The sequence below is a fragment of the Chiloscyllium plagiosum genome, unplaced genomic scaffold (genome assembly GCF_037043375.1).
Source record: "Chiloscyllium plagiosum isolate Xiang-an unplaced genomic scaffold, Cpla_swu_hap1 HiC_scaffold_31, whole genome shotgun sequence".
NCBI classification, from domain to species: Eukaryota; Metazoa; Chordata; class Chondrichthyes; order Orectolobiformes; family Hemiscylliidae; genus Chiloscyllium; species Chiloscyllium plagiosum.
The window spans coordinates 45,289,686-45,310,947 of record NW_028270169.1 but is presented as its reverse complement, the minus strand read 5'-3'; the positions used below and the strand labels follow the sequence as shown (position 1 = coordinate 45,310,947).

Sequence of the window (21,262 nt, the reverse complement as noted above, 5' to 3'; positions counted from 1 at the left end):
GGTCCATAACAAATTGGGAACTCTTACTGGGATCAAAATCTATAATTCCAAGTTGGGTTTATCACTATTAGATTCAAAGGCAGCAGGTGCTACTTGTTAAGCGTCATTTGTTTCAGGTGTTGAATTCATTTGGTTTAAATAGCATGTGCCTTGTGTTGCAAAGGCTCTTTTAGTCACTCAGATTTTTTGCGGGTGGAGGAAGTGACTTCAGAAGTTTTATAGAAAGTGAGCAAGGCAAAACTGTTGGAATTGGCAAACCAGCTGGAGTTGGGGTTGCCTTTATCTGTGCGAAAAGGGGAGATAGTTGCAGCAATAGCTCGACATTTACAATCGCCCGAAATACCATCAGAATCTTTGGAAATGGCTAAAATTTAATTGCAAGTGGAGCAGCTTTAACATGAAAAGGAAATAAAACAGTCTGAATAACGATTAAAAGCAGAGGAAGAAGAGATAGAGTAGAAAAAAAGAAAAAGAGAGAATTTGAACTTCCAAACTTGGCAACTAGAAAGGAGAATCGATTTAAAAGGGCACTGAAAAAAGATCAAACATTAGAAAAACAATTATTTTGGAGGAGTTCAAAAATTCACTCCCCGAAGTAATGAGAACTCGTGAAAGAGCAGTGTTAAAACTGTAAGATTAGCAGCTGGAATGGCCGATGGTAATGATGGTAAATCAAAGTTTGGCTTCCAACATCAATTCCAATCTGTGAGTGATGGAAATTGGGGAAAAAAGAAATCCTCAGGTGGTAAGGGAAAAGGAGATCTCAGTGAAGATAATAAAGATAATTTACTACAGGAAACAAATAAGCAGAGAGAAGTAAAAAAACCTCACGTGTTTTCACTGCAATAAAGTAGGCCACATGAAGTCAAAGTGTTGGTGGTTTAGAAAAAGTACTGGGAAAACATGATAAGCCAGTGAACTTTGTTGAAATGGTAAAGGAAAGCACAGTGAAAGCTAAAAAGCTACACCAGAACATACAACCTCATCAGGGGTTAGATGAGAAGAAAGTGACAGATCTTAAATCATTTATTTGTGAGGGTAAGGTTTATTAGCATGTGCTAGGAGGAGCAGGTAAAGAAATTACAATTTTAAGAGGTACGGGAGCATATCAATCTTTGATGTTGAGAGATGACGAGATATGTAATTCAGAAGGACTCTTGCCAGAAAAAGTGCTAAGAAATAGAATTCATGGTGAGACAAGAAGTGCTTCATGATGTGAAATGAGGTTGCGGAGTGTCCCAGTGAAAAGTGAAGAAATGGTGGTAGGACTCCTGGATGAATTCTCGGCTCATGGAATACAATTTGTCCTTGGTAATGATAGAGCTGGATCACGGGTAGGAGTTCTGCCTACTGTGATTGTAAAGCCAGTGGAAAATTAGGCAACTGAGGTATCACAGGAAAAATATCTTGGGATAATAAGGTCACAAAGCCACAGGTTGAAGTAAGAGGAGAAATCAAAGAGAAAAGACAAAGAAGTTGTAGTATAATTATCAGAGACCATGTTTGATCAAATAGTTGAGAGAAAAAAAAACAGGTGGAGGACAAAGTAGATACTTTTAGCTCAGAGAAATTAACTGAATTACAGCAGAAAGATAAAAAAACCAAAGCAATTGTATCAAAAAGCATACACAGAAATTGAATGTATCCCAGAATGTTACTATCTTAAAAATGAGGTCTTGATGATGAAATGAGACATTCACACATTCAAGCGACGAGAAATGGGCAGAAGTTCATCAAGTTATATTACTGGTGGGTTATAGAAAGATGATGTTATGGGTAGCGCATGAATTACCAGTAGGAGGTCATTTGAGAATGAGGAAAACTCAAGCCAAAATACAAAAACAAAGATGCAGTCGAATTTTGCCGGACATGTCATACTCATCAGGCAATTGGAAAACCTCAAGCAGTGATAAAATCAGTACCTTCAATTCCCATTCCTGCATTTGAGAAACTTTTTACAAGGGTCTTAATTGATTGCTTAGGACCCCTACCTAAAACAAGAAGTGGGAATCAGTACTAATTCACAATAATGGATGTGTCCACTAGATTTCCAGAGGCCATTCCATTACGCAATATCACAGCTAAAAGGATAAAGAGGAGTTCCTCAAACTTTTCACGAGATATTTTCTGAGATGAAATTTGAACTTTGATCTGATTGTAAGTCAAAATTATTCTGGAAAGTTACAGATAGCTTAGGAACAGTTAATTAGCAATTGGTATTGTATCTATTATTCAGATAAGTTTTCCAATAGTGAAGTTATTTGAAATTCCTCTTCCTTTTGTATATATTTTAAATATAGTTTTTTAATTGCGTTTTGCTTAACATTAAGTAGTTCGACCAGTTGCATTCCATTTGGAATACAGCACTTCAAATCTACCTTTAAAATAAGAAAACGTTAGGGTGTAGACTACCTTCTTAAAATATATTGTGGGGTCTGGTCTATAACAATGTACAGAGCTAAGGAATCCACAACCAATGGATCAGATCTAAGCTGCCACATCCGGTTGTGAATGGTCAAGCCCAATTAAACAACTCCCTAGAGAAGGAGGCTCCACAAATAGCCTCATCACCAATGATGGATAAGCCTAGCATATCAGTTCAAAAGATAAGGCAATCTTCAGCCAGAAGTGCCGAGTGGATGATTCATTGCAGCCTACTTCAGTGGTCCCCAGCATGACAGCTATCAGTCTTATGCTAATTCGATTCACACCATATATTATCAACAAATGGCTGCAGACATTGGATACTGCAAAGTCTATGGAGCCTGATAACATGCTGACAATAATATTGAAGACCTATGCCAGAACTTGCCACTCTCCGAGCCAACTGTACTAGTACAATTACAACGCTGCCATCTCCCCAATAATATGGAAAATTATCCAGTTATGTCCTGTACATAAAAAGCAGGAAAAATCTAACCCAGCCAAATATAGCCCCATTGGTCTACTCTTGATCATTAGTAATAATAGAAAATGTCATCAACACTGATGACAGCAACACCTGCTCAGCAATGACCTGCTTAGTGATGCTCAGTTTTGGGTTCTGGCAGAACCACTCAGCTCCTGATCTCATTACAGCCTTCATTCAAACATGGACAAAAATGCCGAATTGCAGAGGTGAGAAGAGACTGACAGCACTTGACATCAAATCTATATTTGACAAAGTTAGACATCAAACTGGAATCAATAGGTCTGATGGGACAATCTTTCTGTTGGATGGTGTCATATCTGGCACAAAGGAAGACAGTCATGTCATCTCAGTAGAAATTTCTCAGGGTAATGTCCTAGGCCCAATCATCTTCAGCTACTTCATCAATGACCTCTCCTCCATCATAAGGTCAGATGTAGGGATGTCCGCTGATGATTGCACAATGTTCAGAACTATTCACAACGTTTCAGAAACTGAAACAATCCATATTCAAAAGCAACAAGATCTAAACAGTATCCAGGTTTGGGCTGACAAGTGATAAGTAACATTCAAACCACACAAATGCCAAGCAATGCCAATCATCAATAAGAGACAATCTAACCACTGCCCCGAGGAATTAATTGGTGTTCCCAAGGCTGAATCGCCCACTATCAACATTCTTGAGGTTATAATTGACCAGAAACTCAACTGGAACTGCTTCATAAATACAGTGGCTACAAGAGCAGGTCAGCGGCTAGGAACGTAGCAGTAAGTAAGTCACCTCTTGACTCCCCAGGCCCTGCCCATCATCTGCAAGGCACAAGCCAACAGTGTCTTGGAATAATCCTCATTTGCCTGTATGGGTGCAGCTCCAACAACACTCAGAAGCTTGACACTATCCAAGATAAAGTTGCCCACTTGATTGGCTCCACATCCACAAACATCCATTTCCTCCACAACAGACACTCAATATCAGCAATACTATCTACAAGATGCACTGCAGAAATTCACCAAACATCTTCATACTGGGAGTGAAGGGTAATTTCAAAAAGAATAAATGAAGTTTGACCAGTTTCGATCAATCTGTATCAAAATACTGAGGCACATTCAAGGAAGAAATAGGAAGAATACAGGGCTAACATCTTCAAGTAAAGAAGAGGTGGGACCAACAAATCCAGCAAACCCTGGATATCAAGGAATATAAAGAATTGGATAATAGGGGAAAAGGCAGGCTATGGCAGATACTGAGGCCTCAAAATAACAGAAGCCCTAGAGGAGGACAGAACATGCAGGTGGGGCTTAAAAAGGAAATTAGAAGAGCAATAATGGGGCATAAAAAGATAATGATAAGTGAAATAAAGGAATATGCTAAGTTGTTTTATAAGTGCATGTGTAAAAGGTTAACTGGGTAAGTGTAGGCCCTATTAAGGACCACAGTAGCAATTTGTGCATGGAGTTGGAGGACATAGGTACTGTGTTAAATTATTTTGTGCCAGTGCTCAAGAGTGAGAAGGACCATGTAGGTACAGAAATCTGGGAGAAGGACTGTGATATAATTAAAGAAGTTAGCATGGACAGAAAGGAGATGGAGTAGTCTGACTGGTTTAACAGTAGATAAAATTCCAGGACTGGAGTACCTCAAGCTACTGGGATAGAAAAAGTAGGAAATAGAGGTGCTGGCACTAATTTTAAATTTCTATCTTGCCACCAGAGAGGTGCCAGAGGACTGGAGGATAGCCAATGTGGTACTGTTATTCACAAAGGACTCACTTGATTAAGCCTTTTGAAGAGGTGACCAAGTATGCGCATGAGGGCAATCCATTTGACATAGTCTACTTGGACTTAAACAAGCTTTTAATAAGGTTCCTTATAGAAAGATAAGATCCCATGGGATTCAAAGAAATTTGGCTAATTGGATCCAGAATTGGGTGAACAGGATGATGGTCGAGGGTGTTTGGTGACTGGAAGCCAGTGTTCAGATGGGGTTCTGCAGGGATCAGTGTTGAAATTCTTACTGTTTGTTTTTTTATTCATTCACAAAATAATGTGTCACTGTCTAGGCTAGCATTTGTTGCCCATTCCTAATTGTTAACAGTGAAGAATAAACCTCATTGCTGTGAATCTGGAGTCAAGTGGTGGCCAGACCAGTTAAGGATAGCGGATTTCCTTCTCTAAAGGGCACTCGTGAACCAGGTGGGTTTTCCTAACAATGGTTTTATGGTCATCATTAGTTTCTTAATTCCAGGTTTTGATTGGGTTCAATTCCACCATCTGCAAACTCAAACCCAAGTCTCCAGAACATTCCTTGGGTCTCTGAATTAATAGTCCAGTGATAATACCACAAGGCCGTCACATCTCCTAGCTATGAAAGTATATATAAAGGACTTAGACTTCAGTGAAAGAGAGTTGATCAGTACGCTTGCACAAGAATTGGTGGGGTGGTAAATAGTGAGGAGGGTAGCCTTAGATTGCAGGAAAAAAATGGGCTTATCAGATGAGCTGACCGGTGACAAATGGAATTCAATTTGGGTAAGTGTGAGGCTATGCACTTTAGCACGACAAAAAAGGCAAGGGAAAGCATAATGCATGATCGGACCCTTGGAACCATCAAGGGTAAGAGGTACCTTCATGTAATTGTATACCAGTCCCTTAAGATAATGGAACTGGTAGATAAAGTAGTTAAAAAGGTATGTGGACTACATTTTTGTTTAATAGGCAAGGCACAGAGTTTAAGAACAGGGAGGTTATGCTGGAATTGTGTAAAACCTTGGTTAGGCCACATCTAGAGTATTATCTACAAGCCTGGAATCCATACAGTAGAAGGAATGTGACCACAATGGAAAAGGTGGAGAGGAGAAATACAGAATTTTGCCTGAGCTGGAGAATTTTAGTTATAAAGAGAGAGATTGGATAGACCAGGGACTGTTTTCTTTGGAAAAGAGCAGACTGAGGAGGTTCATGATCGAGATGTTCCCTCTGTGGTGGGATCAATGACTAGGGGGCAAAGATTTAACGTAAGGGGTAGGAGATTTAGAGTAGATGTGAGGAAAAATTATTTCACCGAGAAGATAGTGGAAATCTGAAACTCACTGCCTCTAAGAGTAATAGTGACAGAAACCCGTATAACAATTAAGTAGTATTCATTAGTGTACTTGCAGTTGTGATGCCAAGGCACTCAGGCTATCGGCCAAGTATTGGAAAATGGAATCTGCATGGTTAGATTCTTGTTTTTCACCAATGCCAACTTATTGGGCCAAAAAGTCGTTTTCTGTGCTGTGGACTTCTACGAATCTATGAGTATCCTTATTAACATCCCTATCATGGAGACATTCAGGATCATTGATGTGTAAATTATAGACGATAAGGGCAAAGAAGTGGAGATAACTGGCTGAGGCATACCCTTTCACCAGAGCCACTACAGGGTACTCCCCTTCACTGATATCCAGAAGAGGTATATTTAACAAGACAAATGTCCAATCAGACAGCATTAAAAGAATTGTTTTTACAACATCTTCTCAAATACAGTGGCTCAGTGGTTAACGCTGCTGTCCCACAGCACCAGGAACACAAGTTCGATTCCAGTTTTGGGTGACAGTCTGTGTGGAATTTGTACATTCTCCCAGTGTCTGTGTGGATTTCAGCTGAGTGTTCTGGTTTCCTTCCACTGTCCAAAGATATGCAGGTTGTTTCATGATAAGGTTGGGGGGGTGGTGGTGCTGGTTCTGGGTGGGATGTTCTTTGGATAGTCAGTGCAGACTCAATGGGCCAAATAGCCTCTGTAGGGATCCCATGATAAAATATTGCTCCACTTCCATCAGATCACATCATAAAATATTTTCATTATATTTTGAATTATTTACATCAAGAATTTATTACTGATGTCATATCCCTGTTGCCCCTCTGTATTTTCATTAATCTACCATAATAACATGCTGTGATATCAGAGACACAGGGATGCCAGTGATGCTTAAGTATTCTATCATTGACCTCTTAAAATGTAGGTTGCCATCTCTGGCTTCTGAGTCCTCTGTATACTGCATTATCTCTATGGATATATAGGCAGTATAATCCTATATCCCAAACATACATGGCCAGGCATCAAAGTGGGCTGACTAGATCTGTCACTTGCTACTGCTTCAATACTGGATGCCTCTCTGCTGTAGTCATTAAATGTATCATGTATGGAACAAACAACAGTTTCACTTTCTCTATGAACATGGCATTCATACATACTTCACCTTAATTAAAATTTCCTTGAACGTCCTTCAACCTGAACAGCTGGATCTTTATTATTAAAATAAAAACATTAAATGCTCGAAATAGCAGGTTTGAGATAATCTATTTGGCAGATAGGGAGGGCTAGAGATTACGTTATTGTTTCAGGACAATGGGCTTTCCTCAGAATTTAGAAAAATGAAATATATAATAGGTTTTAAGTAGGTGAAAGGGAAGTAGGTGGAGAAAAGAACAAAAGAAAAGGGTCAGATTTTGCTCTTCAAGGTGTGAATGGCAGGTCAGACTATTTCCCAATGTTGCGTTACTGCTTCCTAATTCAACTGAAATACTCACCTTATTTTCATGCCATGGAAAAGAGGGCAAGTCAGAGTCATGACCTCCACCTTATAAAGCAAGATCAAGGCGAGGACAGTGTTGATTGGGTTAGAAGGGCTTTCTCGGTTCACAGGGAATTCAGTCCAATTCCCGATGTACGTCCTAGGCATCCTATTCTTAAATCTCACCCAAATCCTCTATGCTTTCTCCATACCCTCATACACAGTTTACCCAGTATCCACTATGGGCAGAAATCATGATCTCTATGCTAGCAATGCTAACTCTTTGAAATGCTCATATAATCGTAAAAATAAGCAAATAGCAATTTAAAAATCTTTGCAAATAATGTTAATTCTTTTTTTCATTCATTCATGGGATGTGGGTGTTACTGGCTGGCCAGCATTTATTGTCCATCCCTAGCTGCCCTTGAAAAGATGGTCGTGAGCTACCTTCTTGAACTGCTGCAGTTTACAATTTTAGGTTTACCCGCAAAGCTCTTAGGAAAGAAATTCCTAGCAACACTGAAGGAACAGTGATATATTTCCAAGTCAGGATGGTGAGTGGCTGAAAGGGAAACGGACAGATAACCAGGTTTGACCTACAGAGAATTAAACCTGAAAGCAACCCCACCCCCAGATTCTATGGAGTACCTAAAGTGCACAAACCAGACATCCCACTCAGACCCATCATATTGCTATCAGGGACACCATCACACAAACTGGTTAAAAAACTACAACAGAAACTGAAATACCTGATCAGCGGATCCAGACACTCTATACAGTCAACACAGGAATTCTTGGACATCATCATAAATATGCATATACACAAGGAAGAAACTATGGTCTCATTCGATGTAACGGCACAGTTCACCTCTATCGACAAAACCCTAGCCAGAGAAACAATAGCCAACCTGCTGGACATACAGAACAGACAACAAGATGGGGAACCTATCAACAAAGACTGCATACTCAAACTACTGGACCTGTGCCTCACAACACACTTCACATTCAAAAACCAAATATATGAACAAATCAAAGGCACACCCATGGGCTCACCCATCTCTGGACTCATAGCAGAAGCGGTAATGCAAAGATTAGAACAAACAGTCTTACTGCAAATTCAACCCAAACTCTGGGTCAGATATGTAGATGACACCTTTGTAATCATTAAAAACACAGAAACAGGAAACACACACCGGATCATCAACACCACACTCACAGGAATCCAATTCACTAGAGAGGAAGAAAAGGATAACCAACTCCCATTCCTAGACGTGATGGTACAGAGAACACCGAACGGAGAATTCACCACAAAGGTATACAGGAAAACCACACACAGAGACCAAGTCCTAAACTACGAAAGCAACCACCCCAACACACACAAAAGAAGTTGCATCAAGACACTGTTCAAAAGGGCCACAACACACTGCAGCACACCAGAACTGCAAAAAGAGGAAGAACACTTCTACAATGTATTCGCCAAAAACAGATACCCCCGCAATTTCATCAACAGATGCCTAAGGGGAAGACAATGGAATGAGGACATGCCACAACCCAAAGGACTAGCCACGCTACCATACATCAAGAACATTTCTGAACTGACAGCCAGACTACTACGACCACTAGGACTCATAACAGCACACAAACCAACAGCCACTCTCAGACAACAACTCACCAGGACAAAGGACCCGATACCCAGCATGAACAAAACCAACGTAGTGTACAAAATCCCATGCAAGGACTGCACAAAACACTACATAGGACAAACAGGAAGACAGCTAACGATCCATATCCATGAACGCCAACTAGCCACGAAACGACACGACCAGCTACCTTTAGTAGCCACACATGCAGATGACAAGCAACATGAATTCGACTGGGACAACACTACTACTATCGGACAAGCCAAGCAGAGAACAGCCAGGGCATTCCTGGAGGCATGGCACTCATCCACAGATTCTATCAACAAACACATCGACCTGGACCCAATATACCGGCCGCTGCAGCGGACAGCTGGAACTGACAACCAGAAGCGGCAGAGACAAACCACTATAAGTGCCTGAGGAAACATCACAGAAGCGCTTCACAAGAGGCTCCCAAGCACTGAGGGTGTCACCTAGACAGGGGACGAAACATCTGCAACACAAATTCCCAGCTCGGCGAACAGAACCACAACAACGAGCACCCGAGCTACAAATCTTTTCACAAACTTTAAAGGGAAACTTGCAGGTAGTGGTGCTACCATGTATATCTGCTTGTACTTGTACTTCTAGATGAAAATGGTCACGAGTTTGGAAGGTGCTGACTCAGGATCTTGTAGCACAGTTGGTACACACTACTGTTACTGAATATAGCTGGTGAAAGGAGTGGACTTTGTGGATGTGGTGCCAACCAAGTGCTGGATGGTGTCAAGCTTCTTGAGTGCTGCTGGAGCTGCAACCATCCAGGCAAATGGAGAGTATTCCGCCATATTCCTGATTTATGCCTTGTAGATTGTGACCAGGATTTGGGGAATCAAGATGTGAATGTCTCACCACAGTATTCCTGGCCCCTGAGTTGCGCTTGTAGCCACTACATTTATGTGGTGGGTCCAGTTGAGTTTCTAGTCAATGGTAACCCTTAGGATGTTGATAGTGGGGGATTCAGTAGTAGTAATATTATTGAATGCCTTGGGGTGTTGATTAGATTGTTTCTTATTAGATTGTTTCAGAAATAGCCTAGCATTTCTGAACCATGAATATTACTTGCCACTTGTCAGCCCAAGTCTGATATTCTTCAGATTTTGTTGCATTTGAACATGAACTGCTTCAATAACTGAGAAGCTGCGAATGGTGCTGAACATTCTACAATCATCACGAACATCCCCAGTTGATGACTGACCTCCACTAATGACGACCATCTTCCTATGTGGCAGGTGTGACTTGAAGCAGCCTCCTGATACCCAGCAATTCAGTTTTACTAGGGCTCCTTGATGCCACATTCGGTTGAATACGGCCTTGATGTCAAGGGGTGTCATTCTATTAACTGCTCTTAGAGCCCTTAATTATAAAGAAGCTCAAAGTGCCATTGAAAGCCATAACTCCAATGAAGCCAAATTCATTAATGGGTTTGGAACTCAGCTAAGTATTCATAATGGTATTCTTTCGCACAACTGTACATACAAAATCTTCATGTCTGAATACATTAAACCTTTTGAGCTACTGAAACAAATATCAACTGCTCCACTGTTTCAAAAGGCTGAAGAGATTGCTGAACTCTGAAGCAATGTAAGATTAAAACACAAATCACATCTCAATGCTGTTGCATGAATAACACTTTATTCATCTTAACACTTCCTCAATGCTGATCCAATTAATGGTCTTTTTTTTTTAAAGAACAAAGCCCTATCATTTACAGCATGAATATATAACGGAAACACCATTAAATTATAATCTGCAATTTGGGTAAACTTTTCAAACTAATTGTCAAAAGATTCACAAAACAAGCTACTGTACAGCTCATGACCCCTCTGATCTGACATGCTTAATATTTGTTTCAAAAACCCAACTGCTTTGCTGAAAATTTAAAACTCCAGGTAGTACAAAATTAAGCAAGGCAACAAAAAGTCAGTCCTGCCATCCATCTGCTAGCATTTTAAATTGTGATATGCCACATTTCCTGAACCAGTCAAAAAGTGCTTGGTGGGACTCAGATGGTAACACTGAAACTCTGACAGGGTTTTGACCTCCCACCATTGACACCCATTAACTGATTTTTCTATATACAGATGCTTGAAGTACCTTGACGGAATAGTTACAAGTACTTTCTTTTGCTGGAGATTTCATGACATGGAAAATTCAAAGTACATTCTCCTCCTACTGAGTAACAGGGATCCACACAGCAAAGATCCATGTCCATGTGAGTTGTATGACCTACTGTATCCTTGAAAGAACTGATGCATACTCTCACAATTTTTAAAAATTAATCAGAAAATGCCTTATTTTCTCCTTTTCCATTATTGGAGAATGGTCAGCATCTTTGTTCATTGTCTACATGAGAAGACAGTCAGAAATGGGAAATATATGGGTCTATATTATAAAGAGCATCTGGCAGTGAATTATGGAAGTACGGTTGTCAGGCAGAACATTAGACAAAAGTAATCCCTTTGTTTTGACATAATAGGTAGAAATTCCAATAAATCAAGTAATTTTCATAAATTTAATTATTATATACAACATAGTGTTTTCCAAATCATACTGCAAGCTAAAGTTTTTAGTTCTCTTTTCAAGTAAAACAATGAAATCTATCGTACCTCAGAGTGAATTGCTCCACTGTTGAATTTGGTGTTAGAAACACAGAGATACTGAGGATTTCCCCAGATTTTAGTGGTCCTTCTGGCAAACGAATGAAAATATTTCCATCAAACCTGTGCTCCTGAATTAATTGTGCTTGGGGAGGCTGGTATAAATTAATGCTCCCTATACGTAGCAGAGGCTGCTGGTGAGATCCATCCTGCCTAATGTTTTTCCCTTTACGATAAGATGCATCACTGCCAGCATTGCATTCCCCATTTCTATCCGGAGGATGCAAGGTGTAGTAGAGTTCAATTTGAAGATTTTCACTGATTGTATCCAAATTATCCATGGATTCCTTTCTTCCCAGTGTTGTGGTGGCAGAACTAAACCAGGTAAAGGGCAATTCAATTTGGACGAGGCAAATGGCTAAAATGCCCCTCAGTCTGCAGGAGCTTTCAATATCCCTGACATCGCGGAAAACATGAAGTCTTGCACATGGTAATTTATCCACAACATCAAAATCATCCCAATCTCGACCTGCCACGTAAAATAGTACTTGAACAAGTGGCTGGTTAAAAGGAACTCGCTGTTGGATAATAAAGGCTCTGACCTTCCAATTCATGGTGAATCGGTCCAGTACTTCCAATGTACTGGTGGGCTGAAGTATATCTTTTGGGAGAATGCGATCCATGGAGAAAGGTCCTAAAGTCGCATTCACCACTGGAAGTTCTTTCGTCTGAAATACAACAAAATGTTCCAAGCGTTGGAGTGACTTGGTGCTGTTCCAATGTGTGTTTAATTTGTCCTTATTCAGGAAAAAGGCTAGCTGTACATTTGAAAGCTTGTAGTTCACAGGAAGATAAGCTGGAGATGTGTAGAAGTTCTGCAATCTTTCTGAACTTGTAGGCAATACTTGACTGTGAACTGCAAAAAGAGACAAAAAAGTGTTGAAAAAGTAGCTTTGATTGTTCCTCAACTTTAACAATATTTCCTTAATTAATCAGTTAGCTTGGATAATAAAAAAAAGAATTGATAAAAAGCAGCACTTTTTTTTGAAGTTGCAGAAATTGCAAGTTCATTTAGCAATTAGAGTAAAATTTATTCTAACTGAAGGAATGTGATTAATGAGTGGAATTATAGAGTTTTCACGAAAAATAGTTACATAACAAAATTACAACATATAAACTTAATAACAGTTAAGAAATTTCACAGCAAAATAATTTCAACTTTTTTTCCCTAATGCATTTCCAGATTATGTAAACAGTAAGCAGACGAGAGCAATTTTGAGACTGGAACAGAAATGGAGCAGAAATTCACCAAAGATCCTCAGAGAACACCTTCCAACTCATGACTATTTCTATCTAGAAGGACAAGGGCAGCAGATATATAAGAACATCACTATCTTCAAGTCCCCCTCTAAGTCACTCACCATCCTGATTAAGAAATATATCATCGTTACTTCACTGTCACTGGTTCAAAATCCTGGAACTCCCTCCCTAATGGCCTTGATGGTCAACCCATCGCAGGTGGACTGCAGTAGTTCAAGAAGGCAGCTCAATACCACCTTCTCAAGGGCAACTAGGGAGGGGCAATAAATGTTTATTAGCCAGTGATGCCCTATATTCCACAAATGACCAAATTTTTAAAATCTGAGACAGTACAAAGAGGGAACCTGAGGACAAATCCATCTTTAGGCACCCTCTGAAGAGGTTTGAAATAGTGGTCACAGCTATGACACTACCCCTATTGAGGAGCCCCTCCAAAATGATGACTTGTTGCAGCAGTTATGGTCCACTTTAGCTACATCTGTGGCAATGGGAGCATATTAAGAGGAGGCCTCAAGGACATCCAAGTCAGCTGTTAGCAAATCACATCCAGGCATCTGCTAGGCTTGGTCCTCAAATTAGGGTTCAATTGCTGCTAAGAAAATGCCATCACTAGCTCCAAATCAATCCATAAATGAACACAATTCTGTAGATTGACTATCTGCACCCAGGAAGACTGTTCAGAGGTGAGAAAGCATTTGGCTATTGACAGAAATATTTTTCTGGAATTCTTCCTAATCTGAATTCACAGCCAACCTGATAGGACCAAAAAGATTCTGGCCAGTGCAGAACCACACAAACGTTGGTATGCCAGTTTCCATTTACTATTGGAATACTGTGGATACCAGACAAAGCTCCAGCTGAAGACTGATTAGATTAGGTTACCTACAGTATGGAAACAGGCCCTTCGGCCCAACAACACCACACCGACCCTCCGAAGAGTAACCCACCCAGACCTATTCCGCTACCCTACACATACTCCTGACTAATGAACCTAACAGTATGGTCAATTTAGCATGGCCAATTCACCTGACCTGCACATCTTTGGATGATTAGATTAGATTAGATTACTTACAGTGTGGAAACAAGCCCTTCGGCCCAACAAGTCCACACCAACCCTCTGAAGAGCAACCCACCCAGACCCATTCCCCTACTTTTACCCCTTCACCTAACACTACGGGCAATTTAGCATGGCCAATTCGCCTAACCTGCACATTTTTTTGGACCATGGGAGGAAACCCACACAGACACCGGGAGAATGTGCAAACTCCACACCGACAGTTGCTAGTCATAGGAAAATAAAAGATCAGTTATTTCAGATATTTGAGTACATAATAAGTTTAGCAAAAAAGGTTAGTAACTTCCTTTGGAAATCTCAGTGTTTTTTTAAGATTAGATTAGATTACTTACAGTGTGGAAACAGGCCCTTCGGCCCAACAAGTCCACACCGACCCGCCAAAGCGCACCCACCTAGACCCATTCCCCTGCACCTAACACTATGGGCAATTAAGCATGGCCCAATTCACCCAACCTGCACATTTTTGGACTGTGGGAGGAAACCGGAGCACCCGGAGGAAACCCACGCAGACACGGGGAGAATGTGCAAACTCCACACAGTCAGTCGCCTGAGGCGGGAATTGAATCCGGGTCTCTGGCGCTGTGAGACAGCAGTGCTAACCACTGTGCCACCGTGCCACCCACCAATTGAGAACCACCAATTAACAGCCAATGGATTTGCTGCCACACAACTGAGAATACTCACTACATTGCAGATGCAGTAATCGGTGAGCAATTAATTTCAGGAAAAGAGTCTCTATATTTGCATATGCATAGGCCTGACACATATTTTAGGCTATGATCTCAACTTTATTAGTAATGGGGAACAAAGAAATAGTGGTGGAACTGAATAGGTACTTTGCATCAGCTTTCATGGTGGAAAGCACCAATAGCACACCAGAACTTCAAGACAGTCAGGAGCAAAGACACTAGCCCTCATGAAGGAGAAGGTGCTGGGAAAACAAAGGTCCGAAGGTAGATGAACCACCCAGTCCAGATGGGCAATGCCCCAGAGTTCTGAAGGAGATAGCTGATAAGATTGTAGTGGCATTGGTGATCTTTCAGGAATCACTGGAGTCAGGGAGGGTCCCAGAACATTACAAATTGGCTAATCTACAAACCCTGTTTAAGAAGGGAGGGAAGCAGAGACCAGAATATTAGAGGCTGGTTGTCTTGACATGATTTTAATAAGATTTTACAGTCCATTATTAAGGATGAGATTGCAGAGTACTTGGGAGTGCATGGTAAAATAGGGCTGAGTGAGCATGGCTTCATCAAGAGAGGTCATGCCTGAAAAAATTGTTAGAATTCTCTGAGGAGATATCAAGCAGGTTAGACAAAGCAGAGCCAGTGGACTTGATGCATTTGGATTTCTAAAAGGGCTTTCACAAAGTGCCACACAGGAGGCTGCTGAATAAGATTAGCACCCATTGTTTTTAGGGGCAAGGTACTGGCACGGATAGAAGATTTGCTGAGTGCCAGAAGGCAGAGAGGAGGGACAAAGGGATCTTTTTCATGATAGCAACCAGTGACTAGTGGAGTTTCCCAGGTATCTGTGTTAGGACCACAACTATTCACGTGATACATTATCGATCTGGATTCAGCAACTGAGGGCATTGTTGTTAAAGTTTCAGATGACACATGATTGGTGGAGGGACAGGTACTGTTGAGGAAGCTGCAGAAGGACTTGGACAAGCTAGGAGAATAGACAAAGAAATGACAGATGGAATACAATGTGGGAAAACGTGAGGTTTTGCACTTTCGTAGGAAGGATAGAGGCATACCATATTTTGTAAATGGGGAGCACAAAGCAACTTAGGAGTCTTAGTTCAGGATTTGCTTAAGGTTAACAAGTCGGTTTAGTTGGCATTTAGGAAGGCAAATGCAATGCTAATATTGATTTCATGAAAGCTAGAATACAAAGGCAGAGATGAACTGTTGAGTTTGTTTAAGCCTCTGGTCAGAGTGCATTTAGAATATCGCAAGCAGTTTGGACTCCGTATCTAAGGAAGGACATATTGGCGTTGGAGGGGGTGCAGAGGAGGTTTACAAGAACAATACTGGGGATGAAGTGTTTATCACATGAGGAGCAGTTGAGGACTCTAGGTGTGTATTCAATGAAGTTTAGGAGGTTGAGGGAGTATCTCATTGAAACTTACAGAATATTGAAAGCTCTGGATAAAGTGAAAATGAATGATCACAAATGAACACATTTCCACCAGTTGGTCAGACTACGACCCAAAGTCACAGCCTCAGAAAAAAGGGACAACCCGTTAGAACTGAAATGAGGAGGAATTTCTTCAGCCTGAGGTTGGTAAATCTGTAGAACTCATTGTCGCAGAAGGTTGTGGAGAACAAATCATGGAGTGTACTTAAAACAGAGATAGATGTTTTCTTTATTAGTAAGGGGATCAATGGTAACGGGGAGAATGCAGGAGAATAGGATTGAGAAACATAGCCATGATCAAATGATGGAGCTAACTTGGTGAGCCAATTGATGTAATTCTGCTCCTATGGAAATCTTTAATTATATAGTGGGCTGCATATTTCCACACTGCCCAACAGTTGAAAGTGTGCTGCTGGGAAAGCACAGCAGGTCAGGCAGCATCCAAGATGCAGGACAATCGACGTTTTGGGCATAAGCCCTTCATCAGGAATGAGGCTTGTGGACCGGGCTGAGGGATAAGTGGGAGGTGGGTGGGGAGGCGGGGGGGAGGGCAGGGTAGCTGAGAAAGCAATAGGTGGATGAAGGTGAGGAAGAAGGTGATAGGTCAGAAGTGGGGAGGGGTGATGGACAGGTCAGGAGAGCAGTGCCGAATTGGAGACTTGGGACTGGGATAATATGTGTGTGTGTGAAGCTTTTGAAATCCGCATTTTTCCCGTGTGGTTGTCGGGTCCCAAGGTGGAATATGAGGCGTTCCTCCTCCAGGCATCGGGTGGTAACGGTTTGGCAGTGGAGTAGGCCCAGGGCCTGCATGCCCTTGGCAAAGTGGGAGGGGGAGTTGAAGTGTTCAGCCACAGGGTGGTGGGGTTGGTGGGTGTGGGTGTCCCAGAGATGTTCTCTGAAACAATCCGCAAGAAGGCGGCCTGTCTCCCCAATCACACTGGATGCAATAGTTGACATTGGTAGAGATACAGGTAAATATCTGACGGAAGTGGAAGGATTCCTTGGAACCTTGGACGGAGGTGAGGGGAGTGGTGGGGGCACAGGTTTTGCACTTCCTCCTGTGTCAGGGAAGTGCCATGAGTTGGCTGTGGGCTGGTGGGGGCGTGGACCTGATGAGGAGGTCGCGGTGGGAATGGTCTCTCCAGAACACTGATGGGTAGGGAGGGAAATATATCTTTAGTGGTGGGGTCTGTTTGGAGGTGGCAGAAGTGGCAGAGAAAGATGCGATATATGCAGAGGTTGGTGGGATGGAAAGTGAGGACCAGGGGGTTCTGTCCTTGCTGCGTTGGGAGGGATGGGGTTCAAGGGCAGTGGTGCATGAAGTGGAGGAGATACGCTAGAGGGCGTCAACCGCTGGGAAGAGAAGTTGCGATCATGGAATGAGGCGGCCATCTGGGACTTTGAGGTGGTGCCCAACATACTGACTCCTCAGGTTCCTGTACTATGGCTGTAAAGCAGCCATGGTAACAGTACATTCCTTGGACAGTCTTTTTAATTTCAATTTATCTTGATTTTCATCTCCTGTTTAATAAACATTAGCTAAACAGTGGTTCATATTGAAAAATTGTTGTTGTACCAGCTGTTTCTGTGTTGCAGATGTCAGAATCTGATTCAGCAATTATACCTATGAATAAGCAAGTACATAATCAAATGAGCATCATCCTCAAACACATCACAAATGCTAAACAGACTGCATCCAGATCCTGAATATCCATTAATTATCACATTACTCATTTGTATGACAGACATTGTCTTTTTGGTTTGACATAGCATCCTGTGAGGGGCAATTACCACTCATGCCTCCATTACACGTTAGCAACATGAAACAGCAAGCTGCACCGCTGCAAATTTTTGAGCTATCTTATCCCTCCAGGATAATCTGAAGTAGTCTGAGCACACTTCAGATCTAAAAGCGGCAGCGTTCGGCTTGTTCAAGAGTTTACACAATCCGGATATAGGTTTGCTCGTTGAGCTGGAAGGTTCGTGTTCAGACATTTCGTCACCATACTAGGTAACATCTTCAGTGAACCGCCGAATAAAGCACTGGTGGTGTAGCCTACTTTCTATTTATATGCTAGAGTTTTCTAGGGTTGGTGATGTCATTTCCTGTGGTGACGTCATTTCCTATGGTGATGTCATCTCCTGTTCTTTTTCTTACGGGGTGGTAAATGTGAGCCAAGTCAATGCGTTTGTTGATAGACACCTCCCTTCCTTCTCTGCAATGTGAAAATCTCTAGCTCCCTCACCCTCTCTTCATCAGACAAGCGCTCCAATCCAGGCAGCATCCTGGTAAATCTCCTCTGCACACTCTAGAAAGCATCTACATCCTTCCTGTAAGGAGGCGACCAGAACTGGATATAATATTCTAAGTGTGGTCTCACCAGAGTTTCATAGAGCTGCAGCAAAATCTCGCAGCTCTTAAACTCCATCTCACTGTTAATGAAAGCCAAAAATCCACACACCTTCTTAACAACCCTATCAACTTGGGTGGCAAATTTGAAGGATCTATGTATGTAGACCCCAAGTTCCCACTGTTCCTCCACACTGCCAAGAATCCTGTCTTTAACCCTGTATTTAGCATTCAAATTCTACATTCCAAAATAAATCATTTCACACTTATCCAAGTTGAACTCCATATGCCACTTCTCAGCCCAGCTTTGCATCCTGTCAATGTCTTGTTGTAGCCTGCAACTGCCCTCAACATTATCTGCAACACCACCAACCTTTCTGTCATCAGCAACCTTACTAACTTATCCTTTCACTTGTTCATTCAAATCATTTATAAAAACTACAAAGAGCAGAGGCCTAAAACAGATCCTTGTTTGACACCACTGGTCACTGACCGCTTGGCGGAAAACTTTCCATTCACTACCACTCGCTGTCTTCTTTCGGTCAGCCAATTCTGTATCCAGTCAGACAAATGAAAATAGGACAAAAGATTCTTGCTCACACTGAAAGCTGAAAGAAATCAGAACTACAGAATCTCAACCAAGCTGCAAAGTAAATATTGTGAAACTGACTATTAACTATCAATGTCATTACTGCTGGTCATCTCCACTGCAATGGTCGTGAAGTTCAACTATCTGCTTTTCATGAACAATGCAGAAACTGATCTAGATATAATTTTTTACAACTTTATCCTTTTGACATCACCTCCCAGTTGTAATATATATTGACTCTTTATATGTTTGATAATTAATTAACACATTCAATGTTAATTCAAGAAAGCCTGGTTAAATTGATTCCTTCTAAAGTATAAGTTCATTTGCATCTGGAAAAAAGGTATCTACAAGAAAAGGGATCTGTTTTTAAATTAGCCTTGTTGCAACCAACTGAAAGGATAGGTGGGTAAAGACAGGGAGCCAGTTAGTCCCTCCTCACCCAGGAACTTAACAATTTGAAGTACCCTGTCTGGAACTATAACAAACTGGGGAACGTCTCCCAGGTCTGGCTGTAACAAATGCCTTACATGATGGGTTTACCTGACAAAGGGGCAACACTCTGAAACCTTGCAATTTCAAATAAACCTGTTTGACTATAATCTGGTGTCATCTGACTTCTGACCTTGTCCACCCCAGACCAAAACTGGCACCTCTACATCAAGGATGGGTTTGATGCTCACTATTTCAGCATCAAGTTTGCACGGTTAGCAGGACCATACCAAATGTATATCGTTGACATATGAGGAAAGGATTGTCAGGGCAAGTCTCTTTCCCATTAGAAAATACATCCTGAGGAATGTGGCCTAATAGAGGTCTGGAAAGCAATGGAATCATAGAATCATATAGTACTGAAGAATGCCTTTGGCCCGTTGAGTCTGTGCCACCAAAATTGTTCTAAATCTATAGCAGTTCCATAGACTTGAACCTTTATGATTAGGTATCCTGCTTATTTGGAAGAAACAAAGATTACATCACAGGAAAACCACAATAGTCTTACCCTACTGCAGGAATAGAGGGTCATAGAAAGCTGATTAGCAAGTAGTAGGTCAAGTCAGGTCCATATTTACAACTGTTATCACTTATAGTTTGAAAGATCTTGTTTTTTATAGTTACTAAGGGCTGAAATTCGGTAGTAATGAGGAACAGTAGAGGGCCAGAGAGAAATTGATATTATTTGATATTAATAATTTTCCAGGTTTAAATTAAAAGAATAAATCATGGTAATAGAACTCAAAATTGTGGTGTGCTCCTTCTGCTCTATATGGGAAGCTGGGAATATTTCCAGTGTCTCCAGCTACAGCTCCTTGAAGACTTGAGTTTCAAAGCTGGAGAGGTATCTGGGGACACTGAAGAGCATCTGTGAAACTGGAAGAATCAAGGATAGCATGCATACACAGGTAGTCACAAAGACAGAAAGGGTTTAGGTGACCATCAGACAGAGTAAGAAGACTAGCGTGCAGTGCAGGAATCCTATGTGGTCATTCCCCTAAAAAACAGATACAGGTAGTTCTTCTGACACAATGGTTGCGTTCTTGTTATAGAAAAATTGCGCTTTAGAAACAGTGCTTAAAGTGCTGTCCATCTAATCATGTTTCAGCCAACACACATTTAAAACTTTATAAACAGTGTCCCCAGTTCATCGATTGTGTAATTGTGAATTCGTATTAACGAAATGCGCATTATAACAGAACAACCTGTACACCGATTTGAATACTAGTGAAGGGAATAGTCTCTCAGGGGAAAACTGCAACAGCCAAATTCGTGACACCACGGTCGGTTCTGCTGCACAGGGTGGAGCAAAAAGTATGGAAATGCAATAGTCATACAGGATTAAACTGTATGGGGAAGAGATAGGCCTTTCCAATGGCCGCAAAATGAGACTCCAACATGTATGCTACCTCCTTAGTGCTCGGGTCAAAGATATCTCAGAGTGGCTACAGAACATCCATGTGTTGGAGAGCGAACAGTCATAGTCATGGTACATGTTGGTAACAATGACTTAGATATAAAGAAAGATGAGATTTTAAAAGCAAAATGTAG

At 41.4% G+C, this 21,262-nt stretch overlaps 1 protein-coding gene across 4 annotated transcripts in view; it reads right to left on the bottom strand.

Moving 5' to 3' along the window:
• tmem132e (transmembrane protein 132E) overlaps positions 1-21,262 on the bottom strand; it is a 726,703-nt gene that overhangs the window by 505,632 nt on the left and 199,809 nt on the right. For all 4 annotated transcript variants that reach the window (XM_087977485.1, XM_043718710.2, XM_087977486.1 and 1 more), the window contains one exon: positions 11,750-12,656. In XM_087977485.1, coding sequence (XP_087833611.1) covers positions 11,750-12,656 — 907 coding nt within the window. The remainder of the gene's footprint in view (positions 1-11,749; positions 12,657-21,262) is intronic.